General features: G+C 57.5%; 2 protein-coding genes across 4 annotated transcripts; one reads left to right on the top strand and one right to left on the bottom strand.

Annotated features, from left to right (window-relative positions):
- Positions 1-1,707: 1,707 nt before the first annotated feature.
- TMEM203 (transmembrane protein 203) lies at positions 1,708-2,440 on the bottom strand. The gene has a single exon (XM_033003048.2). It carries the CDS (start codon positions 2,431-2,433, stop codon positions 2,023-2,025), a length of 411 nt encoding a protein of 136 aa, XP_032858939.1. The 5' UTR covers positions 2,434-2,440; the 3' UTR covers positions 1,708-2,022.
- A 130-nt stretch (positions 2,441-2,570) lies between these two features.
- NDOR1 (NADPH dependent diflavin oxidoreductase 1) lies at positions 2,571-18,024 on the top strand. Of its 3 annotated transcripts, none has more exons than XM_033003046.2 (15): positions 2,571-2,867; positions 3,582-3,716; positions 4,179-4,256; positions 4,657-4,754; positions 5,542-5,640; positions 6,326-6,427; positions 6,925-7,131; positions 7,483-7,604; positions 8,631-8,851; positions 9,231-9,338; positions 10,069-10,183; positions 11,173-11,319; positions 11,972-12,090; positions 14,719-14,813; positions 17,816-18,024. In XM_033003046.2, the coding sequence occupies exons 1-15, from the start codon at positions 2,571-2,573 to the stop codon at positions 17,958-17,960; spliced, it is 2,088 nt and encodes a 695-aa protein (XP_032858937.2). In that variant the 3' UTR covers positions 17,961-18,024. The 3 variants fall into 3 exon arrangements, with proteins under 3 accessions (XP_032858937.2, XP_032858936.2, XP_032858938.2); XM_033003045.2 differs by lacking the exon at positions 2,571-2,867 and adding an exon at positions 2,922-3,214; XM_033003047.2 differs by lacking the exon at positions 2,571-2,867 and adding an exon at positions 3,276-3,511.
- The last annotated feature ends 1,048 nt before the right edge of the window (positions 18,025-19,072 follow it).

The following is a 19,072-nucleotide window of genomic DNA, read 5'->3' as shown; positions in this document are numbered from 1 at the left end:
TCTGTGGCCGCTGGCGACACAGTATCTGGCTGCTGCAAGTGGTGCAACATCTGTGGGCTGTGCACTCCGATCGACCAGGCGTGTTGTGGGCACAACCACAGCATGGGGATACCAAGAGTGGGGTTGAACTCATACTGGTGTGAGGTGGAAGTGGACAAGGAGCAGCTGCCTGCCCTCCTCCCAGATGACGTGTCCTTGGTTTGCTGTAGCTTGGCCTGTGTGAGCAAACAGCTAGCTCCAAGCGGACAGACCAGAGGAGCATCTGGGGACATTATGGATGCACCTTGGTGACACTGAGCCCTGGAAAACCACATCACAAGGTGAAGCAGGAGTGGAGGAACTCCTGTAAGGCAGGTCTCACTGCTTGGAGCCCAGTGCCACCTAAGGGCGTGCAAGGACTGAGCAAAACGTGTCCTTCTGTCCTGTACTTCCAGCACCCAGCCTTGGCACCAGCCCAGGACAGGCCACCTAGTCACTGGGGACATCAAGCCAGGGCTGGAGCCAGGTGCCATCCGAACAGAGGCTGGTGGGGAGCAGGTCACACCACACATCAGAGGCTAAGCCCCTGTATGGCCCAGTCTGGGCTAAATCTGTGTCAGTTTATGGATCCTGCTGGACCAGGCCACTGGTTCTCCCACTGCTGTTCCATGACAGTCAGGATGAGCCGGCAGCAGCATGAAGGGACAACCATCATCACCTTAGGGGAAACTTCCTTACAGTTCCCATCTGCTTTCTAGAGAGAGAAGGAGCAGCCACTTGTTTTATTGTCATCAGAGCATCTCACGCTCCTGGTGCTCCTCAGGCCTCTGCTAAGTGAACAGGAGAGCTGGTTTTACAGTTCTGTGTCTCAAGACTCTATCTGCATGAAACAGATCTTGAGAGCAGCAGAGGAGGGAAGGTGGTACCAGGAGGAGCTGGGTAGATGGGGCAAAGACAGGGATGGGCCAGGGGGCAGCTGAGGTTGGAGGGGAAGCCCTGGCTACCAGATGTTTTGTCAGAGCCAATGACATCAATAGAGTTCAAAGGTCTGTAAAACTCAGTGTCAGGAGAAGACCATTCCTCTGGGCCCAGGCTCCAAAACAGCACACGGCGTCTCACAGAGAGGCGATGGACAGACCCACCGTTCCCAACACCCTCGTGGTGGGAGCTGAACACAAGTGATGCCGAGGTGTCTTTGGTGCTGGGACTTCCCTGTGACACTGGCATTTAACATGCTGATACATGCTTCCCCAAGGAATACTGAATAACTCCTGCTTTCTGGGGGTCTGAGGACAGTGTTTCACACCAAAGCTGGGTGAGACACGCTCTCCCTCCACAACCAGCATCAGCCATGCATACTCCTGTCCCCACGCCTCTCAGTATTTAGGGAATGGATGTGAAATATGAAGATGTTTCTGTTCAAAAATACACGTATCAGTTCTCTCTGGCTCAGAGCACAGCCCCATAAAGTGCTGCCAGCACACCGAAGGCATGAAGCGCTCAGGGAAGTGAGAGGACAGATGGAAATAAATTAGCTTTGCTGCTGAAGCCAGCACATCGTTACAAGCGTGGCCTCGGACAGGGCAGGGCTGGGGAGGCGGCAGCTGGCTGGCAACAGTGTGGGGTGTGCAAGGATAACTACAGCAACCAACCAACCTCCAGGTAATTCCTGTTCTTTACTCATTCGTTTTAATGCTTTCTAGGGAAAAATAATTTTATAAATAAAACTAATCCTCCCATGCGTTTTTATTTTAAAATAAAATAACTGGCATATCAAACAGTGCTTGCACGGCAGGATACTTTAAGACTAACAGCAAGAGCTGAGTGAACTGAAATGAAGATGCAGCACAAAAGGCTCTTTCGAAGAAACATGATGCTATACAACCCAGCAGCGCGCTTAATTACAGACCCCTACTCCGAGAGTGCCAATCCTGTGTGACCTGCCACCCACCACTCCGTACAGAAAGAAAAGTGGGAAGAGCCCGGTGGCCGTCACCGCGAGTCCAGGGCTGCCCGGGGAGCCAGGCGCGGCCCCGGCAGCGATCAGTTCACCCGGCAGGCTCGGATCATGAGCAGCTGGAGGAGGATGAAGACGGGCGACATGATGAGCCCGTACCAGAGCTCCCGGGTGTGCTCCACCAGCTTCTGGCACAGCAGCATCTCGAAGACAAACTTGAGGCTGAGGATGGTGAGGATCCAGAAGAGCCGCAGCACGGCCAGGCGCTTCTCCCCGTCCTGGAAGAGCCGCACCGAGACGATGGTGGTGAAGTAGGTGCTGAGGCCGTCGGCGGCGAAGAAGGGGACGAAGACGACCCACCAGGAGAGCGCCGAGGCCTCGCCGTCCACCTTCAGGACGAGGAGCACGGAGAAGGCCAGCAGCGCCAGGCCGTGCAGGAAGATCTCGAAGGTGGCGAAGCCCAACCACTGCACCAGCTCCCGCAGGGAGAACAGCATCGTCCCGCCGGCCGCGGGGACATGGGCGCTGCCGGGGCGGGGGGACGAGACCCCCGGCCCCGCCGCCGCCGCCGCCGCTGCCGGGCTCCCTCCGCGGCGCGGGGTGACGGCGCCAGAGGGGGCGGCGGCGCCGACTGATGACGACAGCGGAAGCGGCGGGGCGGGAAGGGGGCGGGGCCACGGTCACAGTGCCGGTGCCCGGCCCCCCCCGGCTGCGCCCAGGGAGGCCCCAGAGCCGGGCTGGGGGTGTCCTGCCCCCCCCCCCCCCCCCCCCCGCTTTCTCCCCCCGGGGCCGTGAGGGCGGCGAGGCCTTGCGCAGGCGGGCCTGGTGCGTGTCCAGAGTGCGCCCACTGGGAAAAAAGCCTTTTTCCTCAGGGCACGGGGGCAAATCCCCTGGCGCCGCAGCCCCTCTGCAGGGATTGATCTGTGACGAGGCCAGTAATGCTCCCTCCTTATGATTTTTTTTTTTTTTTAATTTATTCCGCGTTTTTTTTTAGTTCTTCTGGCAGCGGCCCACGCTGCCTGCTGCACCACCGAGGGTTTGCAGCTCATCTGAGTTGCATTCCTTGCGGGCTGTGATCGCCGGTAACACCCGGGGCCCTTGCTGCTTGAGAGAGCGTGGTTGAGGGCAGCGTGTGCCTGGTCCCGCTCTGTTCCCCAGCTCCCAGGCTTCTCCCCCAGCCTCCTCGGGTGGGGATTCACGGGGCAGACGGAGACCTTCAAACTAGAGACAGGGAACAGCCGATCCCACAGGTGTGCTGAGCCTGCAGCAATGAGGACGGTTAAAATGAGCTCAAAAGTGGATTGCTGTTCCTGGATTTTACACTATCCAAGCCAGCCCCTTCCCTTGGTCCTGGCAGTGGGGACACGGGGCACAGGCTGCTCCTGTGGATGGGGATGCTGCAGCAAAGAGGGCGTCACTCCCTCAGGTATGCCCAATGGTGGAAAGAGAGCTCAGGAGCCTTGAGTCCCGGTGCTGCCTCAGAATTATTCAGCCGTCCCTGTGGCTGCTGTTTGCAGCATCAACCTCGTGAATGTCACCTGCACCCACAGCCGCCAGCACTTCTTCACAGCTTAGGTGGGTGTTGGTGTGACACCCCTCATCTCCCCTCACCTCCTGGTGATTTCTCTGGTTTCGTCTCTTGCAGATGGTGGAACGGAAACTCCTTGTTCTTTTTGGCAGCCAAACTGGGACAGCTCAAGACACAGCCGAGAGAATTGGCAGAGAAGCCAAGCGACGCCACTTCCAGTGCAGAGTGGAGGCACTGGACAGCTATGATGTGGTGAGTGGTGACACAAAGGTTTGCTCCAGGCACTTCTGGTCTTGCTCCATCTCCAACAACCCCATTTCCTGGGTTTGGACATCATTCCACCCTTGCTGTGACCTGCTGTTTTTCACCAGACCCCCTCTCTGTGCCCTTCCTGAGGGAAGCTTGTGCTTAACTCAGCTGAAAAGGGGTGAGAACTGAGCAATGACTCTTGGGACAGAGTCCGTGTTAGATGACAGACGCTCAGCCACCTGCAAGGCGAGGAGCACCAAAGAGCCAATGCTGCAAGCAATGTGCAGGCAGCAGATGCTGCTGCAGTGCTTGTAGAGGAGGTCTTGCCATGTGGGGATGCAGGTTTTATTCCAAGTGTGGTCTGTCGTGAATGGCGTAAGATGTTAGCAGCCATGTCGGGACAGCTGGGACACGCTTTTTTTAGGTTGCTGACCTGAATGTGCCTTTCCATGTTTGTGCCCACAGGCCAACCTCATCAATGAGCTGTTGGTGGTGTTTGTCTGTGCAACCACCGGCCAGGGTGACCCACCTGACAACATGAAGGTAGGATGTGCTCCTATCCATGTTGCTTTTATATTCCTGGTCCAGTGACTGGATTTCTATCTTGAAGCACCTTGAGCAATGGTTATTTTGGAGGGGGGAGCTTTGGAGCAGCACCAGTCACATCTGGTGTTACTGATGGGACATGGGCAGGGAGCTGGTGAGATTTCAGCAGCTGAGAGGGGCCCTGCCATCGCAAGAGCCATGGGTTTGTGGAGGGCTCACAGAGCATCGTCCTCCTGACAGGTGGCAGCTGTGGGGTCACCTCTGCAGAATGCTGTGCCCCTCACTGTTGGGGCTCAGCAGAGGGCAGGAGAGACCTTGTGGGTGGGTGAAGCTGGGGTAGGCAGGCGGGGAAGGCCTCCTTGGCAGCAGTGTGACTCCCTGGCCATGTCCTTCATAGATATTCTGGCGGTTTCTGTTCCGGAAGAACCTGCCACCTGGTTCCCTCTGCCAGCTGGACTACGCCGTGCTGGGCCTTGGTGACTCCTCCTATCCCAAGTAAGCAGCTCTGCGGCTCCTTGCCTGCCTGTGACAGCTGCTCCTCCCAGCTCTGGCTGCCAGCGAGAGCAGAGTGGTTGGGGAACAAAAGGGGTGGGATGAGACAGAGTCTGGCCCTAGAGCAGCAGCTCAGACGAAACATAATTCCCACCAGCCTTAAAAATCCTTGCCCTACCAGCCCATGTCCCTCCTAACCCTCAGGGATTAGGCTTCTGCCCATTTCTTTCCTCCTAGCCTCCTGAAGCAGATGCTTTGCCACAGTGTCTGGGACATAGTTTCCCAGTCAGTTATTACAGACATGCAGTTCTCTGTCTGTATTGCAGGAAAGCCTGTGCCACAGCAATTTCAATGGACCAAACCAACAGGAGACATGAAACATAGTTTTAGGTGGCAGCCAGCCCTGTTGGTCCTAGTTCTCTCCCAAAAGATTGTTCCCGTGTGCCTGAAAGAGCTGTAGTGGGAGGGATGGGAGCATGCCTGAGCTCCATGGGGTAATGAGGGGCTAAAAGGAAGGGTTTCTCTGCCCAGGCCATGAGCTGGACCTCCCCAGGTCCCTTCTGGGAGCTGGGCACAGCCTCTGTGGCCCAGCAACTGTCAGCCAGCTGCTTCGAGCTGCCTCAGGGTGGAGGCAGGGCATGGGGCCAGGTCGTGTGTGCTGGCTCTGGCTGGACCTGCCTCTGTACTGCTCTGACATAGCCCTGGCAACGTGTGCTGGCTCATGTAGCCAGTGCCTGCTGTCCTGCTGGAGTAACTCTGCCCTCTGCAGCTGTGGTTATTCCCTGCTCAGGTTTAATTTTGTTGCGAAGAAGCTGCACAAACGGGTGCTACAGCTTGGGGGCAATCCTCTGCTGCCAGCGGCATTGGGAGATGACCAGCATGACTTGGGGTAAGAGCCCAGTGGAGGGGTGGCAGGGTGGGAGCCCTGGGATGCTCTACAATTTTGTCCTCGGGCTGACAGCAGGGCTGTGTGTGTTTTAGCCCAGCCTTGGGGACAGCAGTGTGCTGTTCCCACCACAGGTCTGCTCCTGTGCCCGAGATGTGGCCAGCAGCCTCCTGCTGCTCTCTGTGAACATGCTGCTCTCGGCTCATAACTCTCCTGTGCCGGGACCTGAGTCACTTGCTTCTCCAGGGTGTCCCACAACCCCCAGCATGTGCCAACGTCTCCTGGCTCTGCCCCAGTTCTGTTCAGACCAGCGGGTGGCTGTGTCACACAGCTGCGTACTTGCAGGCATTACAGCAGCCTGAGCTGTGCTGCTGTTCTCCTCGCACGGGGCAGAGGCTGCGTGTGGCTCGTGGAGTCGGTGGCTGACACCAGTTGTGCTCGGGGGGGGTTGGTAGTTCTGTTCAGATGTCAGTGGTTGGGCCCCAGTAAGCGAGTGAGTGCTCAGAGTGGCTGAGACGTGTTTCCAGATGTGACACTGGGAGAGGATAGCATGGAGCGACTGTGCAGTGAAAAAGGAGCAGAGGTGGTTGCCCAGGGGAGGCCCAGCATTGTCCGGGTGCAGAGGTAGCAGCGCCTGAGCCTGAAGGGGTGATGCTGTGCCACTGCAGCCCGAATTTCCTGCTTACAGGCCAGATGCAGTGGTCGATCCATGGCTCCTGGCTTTATGGGACAAGATCCTCACATTGTATCCTCTCCCTCCTGGCCTTGAGATCATCAGTCCAGATGTATGGTGAGTGCAGAGGGTAGGCATGGACTGCTGGAACTGGCTGGTGTGAAATGCCACGCTTCCTTGGCTGTCCTCAGGGGTGGAGATTTGCTCTGGGTTGACCGAGAAGACTCCCCAGACAGCTTCTGTATCCCTTGGACTTTGGCCATGGGAGGTCCATTTCCCTCTGGCTGCGGTGTCCCCTTTGTTCCCTGGGGGTGTGTGTCAGCTGCCCCAGCAAGGTTCTGCCCATCTTGCTGTCCTGATGTGCCTCTGCCCTTGGCAGACCTGCCAAGCGTGTGTGTCCACTCAGACTCTGCCTCCTCGGGAGCCTTTGAGATCTCCTCCTGGCAGTCTGCACTGCATTTCCTTACCACAGGCCAGCGCCAGGGGATTGGGATAATGGGTGGTGGATGTGGTGGGAGACTTCAGGCTTCTCCCTGCCTCCAGCTTCTAGCACTACAGCAGCAGAGGAGCTGTGGCATGGAGGTAACCGCACTGCATTGCTCTGCTCCCTACAGCCTGCCCCCAAAATATACCCTGCACTACCTGGCTGAGGACTCCTCACAACCCAATGGCAGCCTGCTCCAGCCGACAGCACCCAGGGCTGTTCCCTCTGAGCTGCACCCCTTTGCTGCCCGGGTGCTCTCCAATCAGAGGGTCACAGCAGAATCCCATTTCCAGGATGTCCGGCTCATCGAGTTCGATATCATGGGCTCAGGGATCACGTAAGCGTTTTTCTGACTTCCCCAAGTTTTGCTGTGTGGAATCGGGTGTCCCGTAACCTGCCTTCCCCTTCCACTTCCCTTCTTCTGTAATATCTGAGGCTGCAGCCTTGTGGGTGCAGTCCCTGCTGCACTGTCCCCCTCCATGACAAAGTCAGGGGTGTATGGCAGCATGGCTCCTGCCCATGGACCAGCTCTCTTTGCCTTGTCAGGTTAGAGAGCACACCGCTAGTGACACTGGAAATTTGGCTGAGTTGTGGCCTCTCCCCTGGCGCGGGTGCTGATTGGGCTTGTGATGCTGTGCCCATGGGCCTGTCCCACGGCTGCACTTGACAGGTCCCGCTGCATCTGCAGGTTTGATGCAGGGGACGTGGTGATGATCCAGCCCCAGAACTGCCCCGAAGACGTGCAGCAGTTCTGCCAGCTCCTGCGCCTGGATCCAGACAGATGTTTTGTACTGAAGCCCACAGAGCCTGGTAGGTCTTGCCTGCTATTCCTTTTTCTCCCTGCTGGGACAGGGCAGCCCATGAGCTCTGGCCCAGCCTGGAGCTCTGCTTTTCCTTTGCTGTAGACCTGGTAAACAGGGAGTTGGGAGTGGCTGATGGGTGCAGGACATATGCCTGTCTCGCAGTGTGGGGGCTTTCCTTTCCTTCCAGCACTGTGTGCATGTGGATCCTGCATTAGAGCCAGTGTGACTCGTGGGAGGAATCCAGCAGTGTGCAGGCTGCACCCACATCTTGTGTCTCTGCAGCCCCTAGCACAGTGTGGAGGATCCTGCAGCCTCGCCAGCCCAAGACCCGAGTCAGGAAGGCTGCTCCTCCTTGCCTGGGGCGTGCAGGTCTCCCCACTCTGCCTGCACCTCAGGGACCTACTGCAGGTGCTTCTGCAGCCACAAACTAGCACCAACAACTAGAGAAACCCCTCGGGAGGCCCCTTGGAGCTCTTGGTGGCCCTGCAGTCTGTGTGGTACTGGGAGGATTTTCTTCTGTCAGATGGATGTCCCCTCCATCTTTTGTGTGTCTGTCGGTGCTGGCATTTTTGCCTAGCAGGCAAACCCAAGAGAAATTCAGGCTGCTCCTCACACTCTTGGGAGAGAAGTAGGAGACAAGGACAGGCCTGACACATATGACACCGCTGATTATTTCCACTGCATTGTGCACAGGCAAGGTGGGACCCTTATGGAAAGGCATTGTCCTAAAGCACTTGCATAAAGTAAGGGACAGCTCAACACCACTGACTCTCTCTGTTGCAGACCTGTGGGCTTGAAAAGAAAGCTGGGGAGATCAGGAGGGCGTAGGGGCCCATGGGGGGAGCAGTGATGGCAGTAGCTAACGTTGGCTGCACTAGCATGTTCATGCAATGTGTGGGTGCCTGCAGGCAGCGGGGCTGCCCTTGTTTGGGTGCCTGAGGAGCACCAGAGCTGCAGGAGCAGCGGGCAGGCAGTGCTCAGGCATCCGGCCCCGGTGCTGGCCCTGAGCTCTCCCCACTGCCTTGCCTTGCAGGCACAGCCCTCCCTGCCCTCTTGCCGCAGCCCTGCACCATCCGGCACCTGGTCACCCACTACCTGGATATCTCCTGCGTGCCGCGGCGCTCCTTCTTTGAGCTCCTGTCCTACTTCTCTGCGAACGAGCTGGAGCGGGAGAAGCTGCAGGAGTTCAGCTCTGCACAGGGCCAGGAAGAGCTGTACAGCTACTGCAACCGGCCCCGCAGGACCACTCTTGAGGTAAGGCTGGGGGAGCATGACAGACCCGCTCTGTGAGGGCTGGACTATGGCATAAAACACCCAGGCAGATGATCAGCCATAATTTTTTGTCTGGGGAATTTAATCTACCTCACCCACTTTCTGAAGTGTCCTTGGATTTCCACTGGTGGTTAAGTAAGACCTGCTCCAGATCCTTCTGGGCTCTCTGGTGAGCCCTGTGCTGCAGCCTGGGGGTGAGGGGAGGGCAGTGGGACAGGGCCGTTGGTGCTCAGAGGTTCCCAGTGTGGTGCCTTTGGTCGAGGGCAGCGTGGCACAGCAGTGTGGGACAGCCTGACTCCCCAAGAAGCAGGTAGGCTGCTTTCTGGGGTGTATCCAGTCTCACCCCACCGTGGGTTTGCAGGCCCTCTGGGATTTCCCTCACACCACGTGTGCCATTCCACCTGAATACCTGCTGGACCTCATCCCTCGCATCAGACCCCGCGCCTTCTCCATCGCCTCCTCCCTGCTGGTAAGAGCTGAGCCCTTTTTGGCTTCGTGTCAGGCTCTGAGCTGAGGATCTGGCAGGGCCAGGGCTGACTCTTGGCGCCGTGCATGCTGTGGGTGTTCAGGCTGTACTCCCAGGCTCTCTGAGCACCCACAGCTCCACCCGAGCCCCCACTCCACTGTGAGCACGTGGCAGGTCGATGTGCTGGATGTTAACCCTAGGGCTTTGCCAGCCTCCATATTCGGGCACTTGCCCTCCTGCAGCCCTCCAGGTGCTGGGGCTGGCCCAGTGCACTGCAGAGGTCTGGTGTCCTTGTCGTGGAGAGCAATGGGAGGTGGTGCCACAGAGGCTGGGAGCATCCCTGGGTGGTGTGGCCGTGGGAAGGGGGAGTGCTGATTCCTGCTGCTGCCAGGAGGTGGCAGTGGGACCTGGCCTGGGTGGCTTGGCAGACGTCAGCCTGTGCACTGGTGGCATTTGTCCTCCGTGGGGACCTCTTGGGTTGGATGGTCTCTGTTGTTGCCAGCTGTGCAGAGCAAAGGAGCTCTTCAATGGGAAAGCCCTTTTCCCTATTGGAAAGGTTTCGGGCAAGGGTGTGCTCCATTCTGTGCCCGAGTGGCTGTTTCAGGCTAGGAAGTGTTGCAGATGCCCTGGCAGGAACTGCCCATGGGCTTTGTCCCTGGAGGAGGTGCTGGGCTTTTCCTGCAGAGCTGTGCTGGGTGTCTTCTCATTTCTCATGGCTCCTGTCTGGACACAGGCTCACCCTGACCGGATCCAGATCCTCATGGCAGTAGTGCGGTACAAGACGCGGCTCAGCAAACCCCGCCGTGGTCTCTGCACTACCTGGTTGGCTTCTCTCAACCCAGAGCAAGGTAATTGCTTGGACTTTGTGAGAACCCTGTGTGCTTGCCACAGCACACAGAGCTGATCCTGTAGGACTATGGTGGAGCTGTGTGCATGCTGGCCATGTACTGGAGCTGCTTGGACCCTGGGTGGAGCACCACTACCACAGGGAGCTGGAGCACACTGGCTTGGCAGGATGGGCTGAACTCTCAGTAGCCGTCCTTCCTCACTGCTCCCATCATCTTCAGACCATGGCGTGCTCCTACAGCTTGTCCTGAGCACTCTGAGCTCCTGGTTTTCTCCCAGCTGCTCAACCCTCCTGCTCCCACTGCCAGCATGCCCTGCTGTCCCACAGTGGGCTGCTCCTGGTGTCCTGAAGCTGATAGTGCTCTGACTGCTGGACACCTCCAGCCCCATAGCACCAGCTCTGGGAAGGATGGTCCTTCCTTTGAGCACATCCATCCTGTCCTGCAAAGCCTGTGTGTGCTGCTTATCTGCTCTAACCATAAAACCCCTCCAGCTGGATCGCCACGTAAATGCGACAAGCTCATGGGGTTGTCCTGCTGCAGGATAGTAGGGAGTTGCTCTGTATGACGCCAGGGCAAGACTGGGTCTTCTCAGACTACCTAGATGGAAATCTTCACCCCGCCTCTGGCTCCCAGAGGAGGCAAGTTTGTCCCTCCCTTACTCGAAAGCTGGGTTGAGATCTCTGCTCACCTCCACCACTGTCTTCCTTGGCACCAGCTGAGGAGAAGGTTCTCTGCTGTGGAACTCTTGCCTTGCTCCAGGGCTCATTCAGGTGCTTGCAGAGACAGTGCTGAGACAGCTGAAGTGCTCTTCATGAACACATAATGTGCCCGTGGCACCAGGGGTGCTTTGGTGCCAGGGTGGTGGTAAGCCAGGTGCTGTCCATATCTTTGGAGCATCCTGGAAGAGCTGGGTGCCTGGCTCACCCTCCACAGGGTGTCACAGTCTCAGTAGTGGTGGGGTGATGCCAGTCGGTCTGTTTGATTTGCAGGTGATGTCCGGGTGCCTCTGTGGGTGAAGAAAGGAGGAATGAAGTTCCCGGCTGACCCTGACACCCCCGTCATCATGATTGGCCCCGGAACAGGGGTGGCACCTTTCCGAGCAGCGATACAGGAGCGGGTGGCACAAGGGCGTAGAGGTGAGGGATGGTCCTGGGAGGGATTCAGGATGCCCCTTGCCACGGACAGGTCTGTGTTCAGTATACAGGAAGGAAGGATTGGGGGCTCCTGAGGGTTTGGACAGGCCCAGGCTTTGCTTTGTTTGAGTGGGACCAAGCTGGGCTCTGGGGCAGGCGAGGACCAAAGCCTGGTGTGTGTAACCTGTGTGGTTATTCACAGGTTGTGCTGCCAGGCTGTTCCTTGGGTCGGGGTAGGGCTCTGCAGAGGCTCTTTCTTGTCTCTCTGTAAGTGGAGATAAGTTGTGGAGCTCATCTTCAGCTGCACAGGGAGTTGTGCTTCCGCCCTTGTCCCGTCCTCATTCCGCCAGTTCAGCTGTGGGGTCTCAACAGGAAGCTGAGGCTGGTGAAGGGGAACAGGCAGCCCCGGGGGGCTCTTCTTGCCCTACGTGCCCCTCACCTCCTGCTTTTCCAGCACATGGGCCTCTGGTTGCCACAGCTCACTTGGCTTCATGCTCACATGGCTCCTTGGCTCCTCCAGGACAGGGCTGTCAGCCAGGTGCAGTAGAGAGGTATGAGCCTTAGGGCTCTCTCACAGGTCCCGTGGGCACCAACAGTTCCCAGCACTTGCAGGATGTTTGGTCCCCCCAGCAAGCCCTTGTCGCCTGCTCTGCAGGGAACTGCTTGTTCTTTGGCTGCCGCCAGAAATCCAAGGACTTCTACTGCCAGGCGGAGTGGGAAGAGCTGGTGACAAAGGGCTTCCTGATACTCTTCACAGCCTTCTCCAGGGACCAGGTCAGTTCCCAGAGGAGGTAGGTGGATACAGAAGCATCTCAGGCAGTACTGATGGGGCTATGCCAGTGTTTCTGTCCCCTGTACCTACTGGCATAGCTTGCAAAGGGCCTGGTGGGGTGGCCCAGTGGTCACATCACTCCCCCACACCACGTGCAGTGCCACTGCCCAGCTGGGACGTGTCTGGCTGAGTTGAACTGGTAAGATTGCTGGGATGGGGCTGGTGAGGGTTGAAACAGATAAGGTGTTAGCCCCCTTTGTTTGACTGGACCACGTGAGTGATAAAAGGCTCCTGAGCCTCTTGAGGCAGGGGGGGTCACCAGGCAATAATCTTCCTTGGTTGAGTGCCACCCTCCCCACCGTGTCCTGATCACTGTCTGAAGCTGAGGAGCTTGGCCTCCCTGCCGGCTCTCCCCTAGCCTCAGCCATGCAGGAGAAAGCTCCCTGAAGGTACAAGCACCCCCACAATTCAGCCCCTCACTTTCCTCCCTTATTTCCCAGGCAGTGTCTTTGGTGGACACCTCTCAGCCCCTCTCTGGGCTGCAGGGCTTTTCATGTTGCCAGAGAAGCTCTGTGAGCCAGGACTCTCTTTCACTGCCTTGCCTTGTCCCTTGATGGCACTGAAAGCTCAGCCTGCCTTTGAAACAGAGAGATCTGATAAAAAGGGTCAGAGAGAATGAGTATTTATAGGTAGCTCAGCTGCACCAGTCCTTTTCTCCTGGCTGTCTGCATGCATTGACATGAAGCCAGCATCTTTTATCCAGTCACTTGTAAGGCATGAGTTGGATGCCTCTGTGAAGGCTTTCCAAGTCTTTGATGAACAGGAGCAGCACTGCAGAGGTTTGTTGGATGACCAGTCTGCCTTTTTTCTGGTGGCTCACACAGTGAAGGGGGGATCTGATGCTCCCCAAATTGGGAGAGCGGCCCCAGAGCCTCCTTCTGCCCTCTCAGACTCTGGAGGGATGGGACTCACATCAGAGTGTGCCTCCTAGCCTCCCTGCTTTCCCAGCTCTGTGGAGCAAAGCAGTTTGTCATGAGGGTCTTCTGCCACTGAGTCCTTGCAGTGCTGCATAGGGAGGCAAGCGAGGGTGCAGCCAGGTAAGATGTGCCACATTGGGCCCTTGTACCTGTGGCTCTAGGAGATGCCACGGCCATTAACTTGTCTGAAAATTTGTTTTCAAAGAGCTTGGCAGGAGCTGGGATGCTCCTTAGCTGATCAGGATTTCCCTGTTCTCTCCAAAAGGTCCCAGAAGTGACCTTCTGTCATATCGTGTCTGCCCTGTGGTGCAGACTGATTGATCCCAGCCTAATGCGGCTGTCACTAATTCTCAGCAGGACGCCCTGGGGTTTAGCTGAGACGTCGTGACCTGAGTTTGTCACTGGGGTGCTCTGGCTTCTAGGTAGCCACAGGTCCTTAAATGACCCACTTGGAGCCCCAGCCTTGTGGGCAGAGCCTCTGTCAGCACTTAGCTGATTAATGTTAATGATGCTGAAGCTGAGCTACCGGCTGGCGGTGTCGGTGCTTGCGACGGGCTTGCTTACCTCCTGCATTGCCAGTGGCCGGGTCGGAGCCGTGGAGCTGTGCCCGGGGGTGACCTGACTCTCCAGTGCAACGCAGCCAGTGGAGCCGCGTGGGACCCGCTGGCCGCGCGGTGACCAGCTCTTGTGACAGCCAGGACTGGTTGCTGCTCAGGGTTGTTCCCACGCACACCTCCAGCCTGCAGCACGCAGGGAGCCTGAGATGCAGCAAGAGCTTTATTGCCTTTGGGGCTGGACAGGAGAGAGGAGGACGTGGGGAGGAGGCTGCGCCCGTGGCCCAGCTCACGGCAGCGCAGAGCCTGGCGTGGTGGGACGTGCGGCAGAGGGCCTGGCCTCCATCACAGTGTCACCTTTGTCACGGAGGAGCCGTCTGGGCCGGCAGTGAATTCAGGCACGTTGGCAATGGTGTTCCTCTTGGGTAGAAGCCAGAGCCGTAGGCAGTTGCTTGGATGCGTGAAGTCTTGTGGATTAACCCTTTGGGAACTCTTGTCATTTGGGCTATACTGTGCCAAAAGCCAGTCATTTCCAGTCCCTAAGCACAGCAGAGGGGCAGGGAGTGGGACCAAGGCCACCCCTCCGAGCTTTCTGCCCTTCCAAGCTGTTTCAGGTCTCCAGCAGGTGACAGGACTGGGACCGTCAGCCAGGGGTGCAGGGAAGGGTCTCTGCCCTGCAGCAGCTTTGGGCTGGTGGGGGTCACAGAGCCTCCTCTGCCTATGCTGGGAGAGGAGAAGGCAGGAGGGGAGCCCTTGCAGGGCCTCCCCAGCTCATGGCCCTGGCTGCTCACCAGAGCTAGAGCAGGCAGGGGGCAAGCAAAGGATTGAGGGAGCTATTTCCCCACCAAAGCTCCTGCTGCTACACCCATCTCCCACCAACCCATCCCAGTGCACTGATAGGAGGTGTGGGAATCCCCTTCCCTGTGCAATAGTTGATCCCACTGCTTCTCCCAATGCCCCGTGCTCTGTGGGGCTGCGCTGCCCCGAGCTCTGGCAAACAGACCCCTCAGAGCAGTCCCCAGGGGCCAGCCGGGCGTGCTGGAGCTGGGGCTGCAGCTGCTGCCAGGGCTGGCAGGCTCAGCACCGTGTTTCCCTGCAGGAGGAGAAGGTTTATGTTCAGCACCGCATCCAGGAGAACCGAAGGCTGGTGTGGGAGCTGCTGAGCAGCAGGAACGGTCGTGTCTACCTGGCTGGGTGAGTGAGAGGTCTCCATGCAGGGACTGGGGGAGCGGGGCTGCATGTTGCTGCTTCTCCGCCTCCCCAGAAGCATTCCCTTGGCTCAGCCTCCAGAGTGAGCACACCCTGCACCCCAGCAGGTCTCTAGGGGCTGCAGTGACTGCTTCAGAGACACCAGCTTGCTCTTCTTCTCTGTGTGTCCTGCTCCTCAAGCCCAGGGCTGAGGTCCATTTCTCAACTACCCTGTGCTCTGATTAGCAGGGGCAGAGCTGGAGCCGTGGTAAAGGGACCCCATGTGCCCATCCCTCCCACTTCCAGCACCCGTGACCAGCATCACCCACCAGTGGGCTGCCTGGCCTGTGATCCGTGGCGAATCCACACACAGGAGAGCCCTGGCCTCTTCACACCCCTCTCCTCCAGCAGCGCTTGGTGAAATGAGAAAAAGGCTTGTGCAGTTCTTGTGGCTGCTTGGGTGGGCAGGAGGGGTTTAAAGCGCCATATACCAGAGGTCCACCAGTGCTGGGGTTTTTAGGACCCTCGGCACATCCTGGCTGGCTCTTTGCACCTGAAATTGTGTTCCTGGGGTAGGGACAAGCCATGTTGCGCTGTAGCCTGCTTCCTTTGACAGCACAGTCGTTCACCCAGTGGTTACCTTGGTCTGGTTGAAAATCTTGAACCGTTGGCCAACAAGTGGGGTCTGGCCTTTGGAGGCAGAGCATCTGTGGCTCTTTTCCTGGGCAGAGCCCTTAACCTGCCTGCTCTAGTCGCTGCCTGTGTGTCAGGGAGGAGGCTGCTCACCCGTTGCCCAGGGCAAGCGTTGTGAAACGCTTTGGGCTCCTTGAGCTGGTGAGAGGCTGGCGATGGTGTTTGCCGTGCATCCCGTGACCTGGAGAGCACTGTGCAAACCTGTGCTTTGCTGTCGACATGAGCAGCAATTGCAGGAGGCTCTTTCCTGCCTGTCCCGCATGAGAGCAGGATTTTCCCTGGTGCCTTGCAGGGCGAGACTGGCCTCGCTGCATTCCTGGGAGAAGAAGATTTTTGTTTACTGCCCAGGAAGCAGAGGCCAGGCTGCCCACTGCCCCTCGCTCGCTGCTGTACCAGCTCTGCCACGTGGTCTGGCGTGCCTCACTGTGTCGCAGGGCTTCCTGGGGCTCTTACCCCAAACCAGTGATTTCTACCCATGGATCTGGGGCTTGAGTTTGGTTTCCTCCCTCAAGCTGCACTTGGGACTTGGGCTTGTGCCTCCATCCACAGCCCAAATGCTGAGACTGTTGAGCAGCTGCTGGGTGACCACGGGGCATGGTGTCTTGATGGCTCTGTCCTCTCCTTCTGCCATCCTTTTTTGCTACTTGCTGGTGCTGATGGAGACACCTTGGGGGCTGCCAAAAAAGGGACCAGTGTCTTGGGAAGAGCAAGGCTTGCACAGCTCTCCCCATTGCAGGATTTTGCAGTCGCCATGAGAATGGTGTTTCGGATATCAGCATTGCTCCAAGACCCATCTTGCTGAGGTCTTCATCCTTGGCACAGGGTGGCATTCAGCCCCGATAAGGCAGGTAGGATCTGAGAGCCTCATCCTCTTTGTACAAGTGGCAACTGTCCTGTTTGCAGTGGGCACTTTCCCACCCCTCCTGAACAGCCCACACCATGTGTAAAGGCACCTGGGATCACAGTGCCCCTCCCTGGCCTGCAGACTCTGAACTGCCAGTGGGGTGACAAACGGGCAGGTGCAGGTGGGCTAGATTGAAAATGGCCTTTTGGGGGTTTTTCGCCCCTAAAAAGTAGTATTCACAGTTTCAGCCACACTAGGAGAAAGATGGGAAAAGTGAATCCTGGGCTGTGTGTCCCTGAGCAGCGCCCTGGGCCACTTAGTACGATGTGTCTGCCTTCCCGGGCCCTTGCTGGCTGGGGCAGGGTCTGGGGAGCCAGGGCTGTATCTTTTCTGATTGTGCCCAGCTTATCTCATCCAGGAGCAAAAAGGTTGAAAATGTCTCTCTCTTTCTGCAAAAAGTAGATATTTGACATGTTTTCCATCACAAGCCCAGCTACGTTATCTTGTAATTGCATATCGGTGCCTGACTCAGAAACAATGCGACTCTTCCAAAAAAAGAAGACCTCCTTTCTGTGTATTTTGGGACATTAATCAGCTTCAAACGCAAGTCAGAATTCTGCCTTGTTCTTGGGAAATAGCAAGGACATTGCCAGATGCTCGTGCCAATTGGAGCAGCCTGGGAAATTTCTTATTAGATGTTTTTTTGTCACACAGTGAGTTTATCAAATGAAACTCTCCAGGAAAAAGTCTGAATTTCTTATTTCCCATAAGAAATAATTGTGCTTGGAAGTGTTGAATGCTGTTCGGGTATTTTCTAGACTTGTGTTTTCTTCACTGTTTCTTGTTTTGAGGTCTGAACTGGCTTTGGGTTACAAATGTCACCATCAAAACAATCATTTCAGGTTTCTTGAAAGGAGGCAGCGGATGGACTGAAGCAGCTGTTCCTTCTCAGCAGTCATCTTACCCAGCTCAGGATCAGACATGTTTTACATTGAATGTTTCCCGAGATGAAAGGACAGTTTCCTGCCTCCTGCCGATAAATTATGACTCGTGCATATTCCCCTTGTCCCTCTAAAGAGGATGATGGGAAATGGAGCAATACAAGGGCCAGAGTTAAGGCTACCAAGCTGTAATTCTCCTTCACTGGGGACTGGGTACCATGGCCACGTCTTTGCCTGAAAATGCCAGGGCTGGAAAGCCCTGTGTGGATAACGGCCAGCTCTCCAGGGAGTGGTACAAGCTGCCTCTCAAAGCCTGTCATTTATTCAGTGCCAGGCAGCCCGTGCTGCAGGGTGAGGCAGGTTCCCACTGCCCTGGTGCAGTGGCAGCCTGCGCCGTGTGCTGGGGCAGTGGGTTTGGCCACGGGGACTGCTGCCCCACTCCAGGGCTGCCCTGCCAGGGCACTGGGGCTGCAGATATGCCCCTGATTCTCCTGCCCACCCTCCATCGTGCTGCCTACTCTCTCTTCCAGGAATGCCAAGCAGATGCCAGCGGCAGTGGCGGAAGCCCTGCGGTCAGTGTTGCAGCTGGAAGGTGGCCTGTCCCCCTCTGAAGCAGAGGAGCATTTAACAGCCCTGGAACGGTCCCAGCGCTTCCAGTCTGAAACCTGGTCGTAAGCCTGGCTCCCTGCCTCCCCCCTTCCCAGTGAGCTCTGCCTGAATAAAGGAGCCAGCAAAATGATCCACCTCTGGCATCATCCTTGGGCTGAGATTATCCTAGCCAGGACAGGGGCCTGTCGAAGGGGGGTGGACGTACCCAGCCAGCCCTTCCCTGCTGGCAGCAGGGCCCCGTCCCCTGGGGCTGTGGGTTTGGCGTGGGTGAAGCCTGGCTCCCCGTGCCCACATCCCGCTGGAGCGGAGGTGAGAAGTCTCTGTGGTGGGATGCTGCTGCCTGGCTCCTGCATGGGAGCGAGCTGCTGTACTGTGTGCTCCAGTTCCTGGGGTCCCTGTGCTGGGCGAGCAGCACCTGGGGGCATTGCTAGAGCTATGGCATTGGCAGCAGCCGTTGTTTGTGGTAGGACCCAGAGGAAGTGAGCTGTTGCATGGGAGTCTCTCCACCCTGGCATTAGTCAGCAGCAGCGTTGCTTGCTGCAGGAGGCTGCCTTGACAGACCTGTTCCCCCTGTCTCCAGGGGCTGAGGCCAGCAGGGATGGGCGCAGCAGGAAGCTTCAATCCCTCTGTCTCTGCTGCCAGTTCATCTCCCTGAGCCTGTTTGATGATGAGGTCTGAGCTCCCCAACTACCAGTTCCCACTGAGTTATCCCATCCCCTCAGTGCCTTCTCTGCTGGACCTGTCCTCCGCCCCATCCTGGGAGCTGCTTCCAACCAGGGCCAGGCGAGCCGGCAGCCTCCAACCCCTGGGATCCTCAGGGCCACGTGCTCTCCTGGCCCTGCTGGTGCCCCAGTGGGTCCAGTGCCACCACCTTCCTTCCCCAGTTCAGCGAACTCGGTGCCATTGTGTAAATAGCAATTAGGGCCCAGGGCATGAATCAACCAGGGACAGTCCCTGGAAGCAGGCTGGGACAGGAAGGAACAGAGGTGCCACACCACACCTGTGACCCAGCCACCCTCCCACATGCCAAATCCTGGGGTCCTGCATGGGCAAGCGGCGCCTGGGGGCATTGCTCAGGCTACGGCACCGCAGTGAGTGGAAAAGGGGTGCTTTTTGGGTCTCCCCACCCCCCTGCTTTGTCAGCACTGCCTTGCTGCGAGGAGCTGTTGCGCTTGCAG

Source organism: Tyto alba, unplaced genomic scaffold (assembly GCF_018691265.1).
Source record: "Tyto alba isolate M040663 unplaced genomic scaffold, T.alba_DEE_v4.0 Super-Scaffold_11, whole genome shotgun sequence".
NCBI classification, from domain to species: Eukaryota; Metazoa; Chordata; class Aves; order Strigiformes; family Tytonidae; genus Tyto; species Tyto alba.
This window is presented reverse-complemented; position numbering and strand designations above follow the sequence as displayed.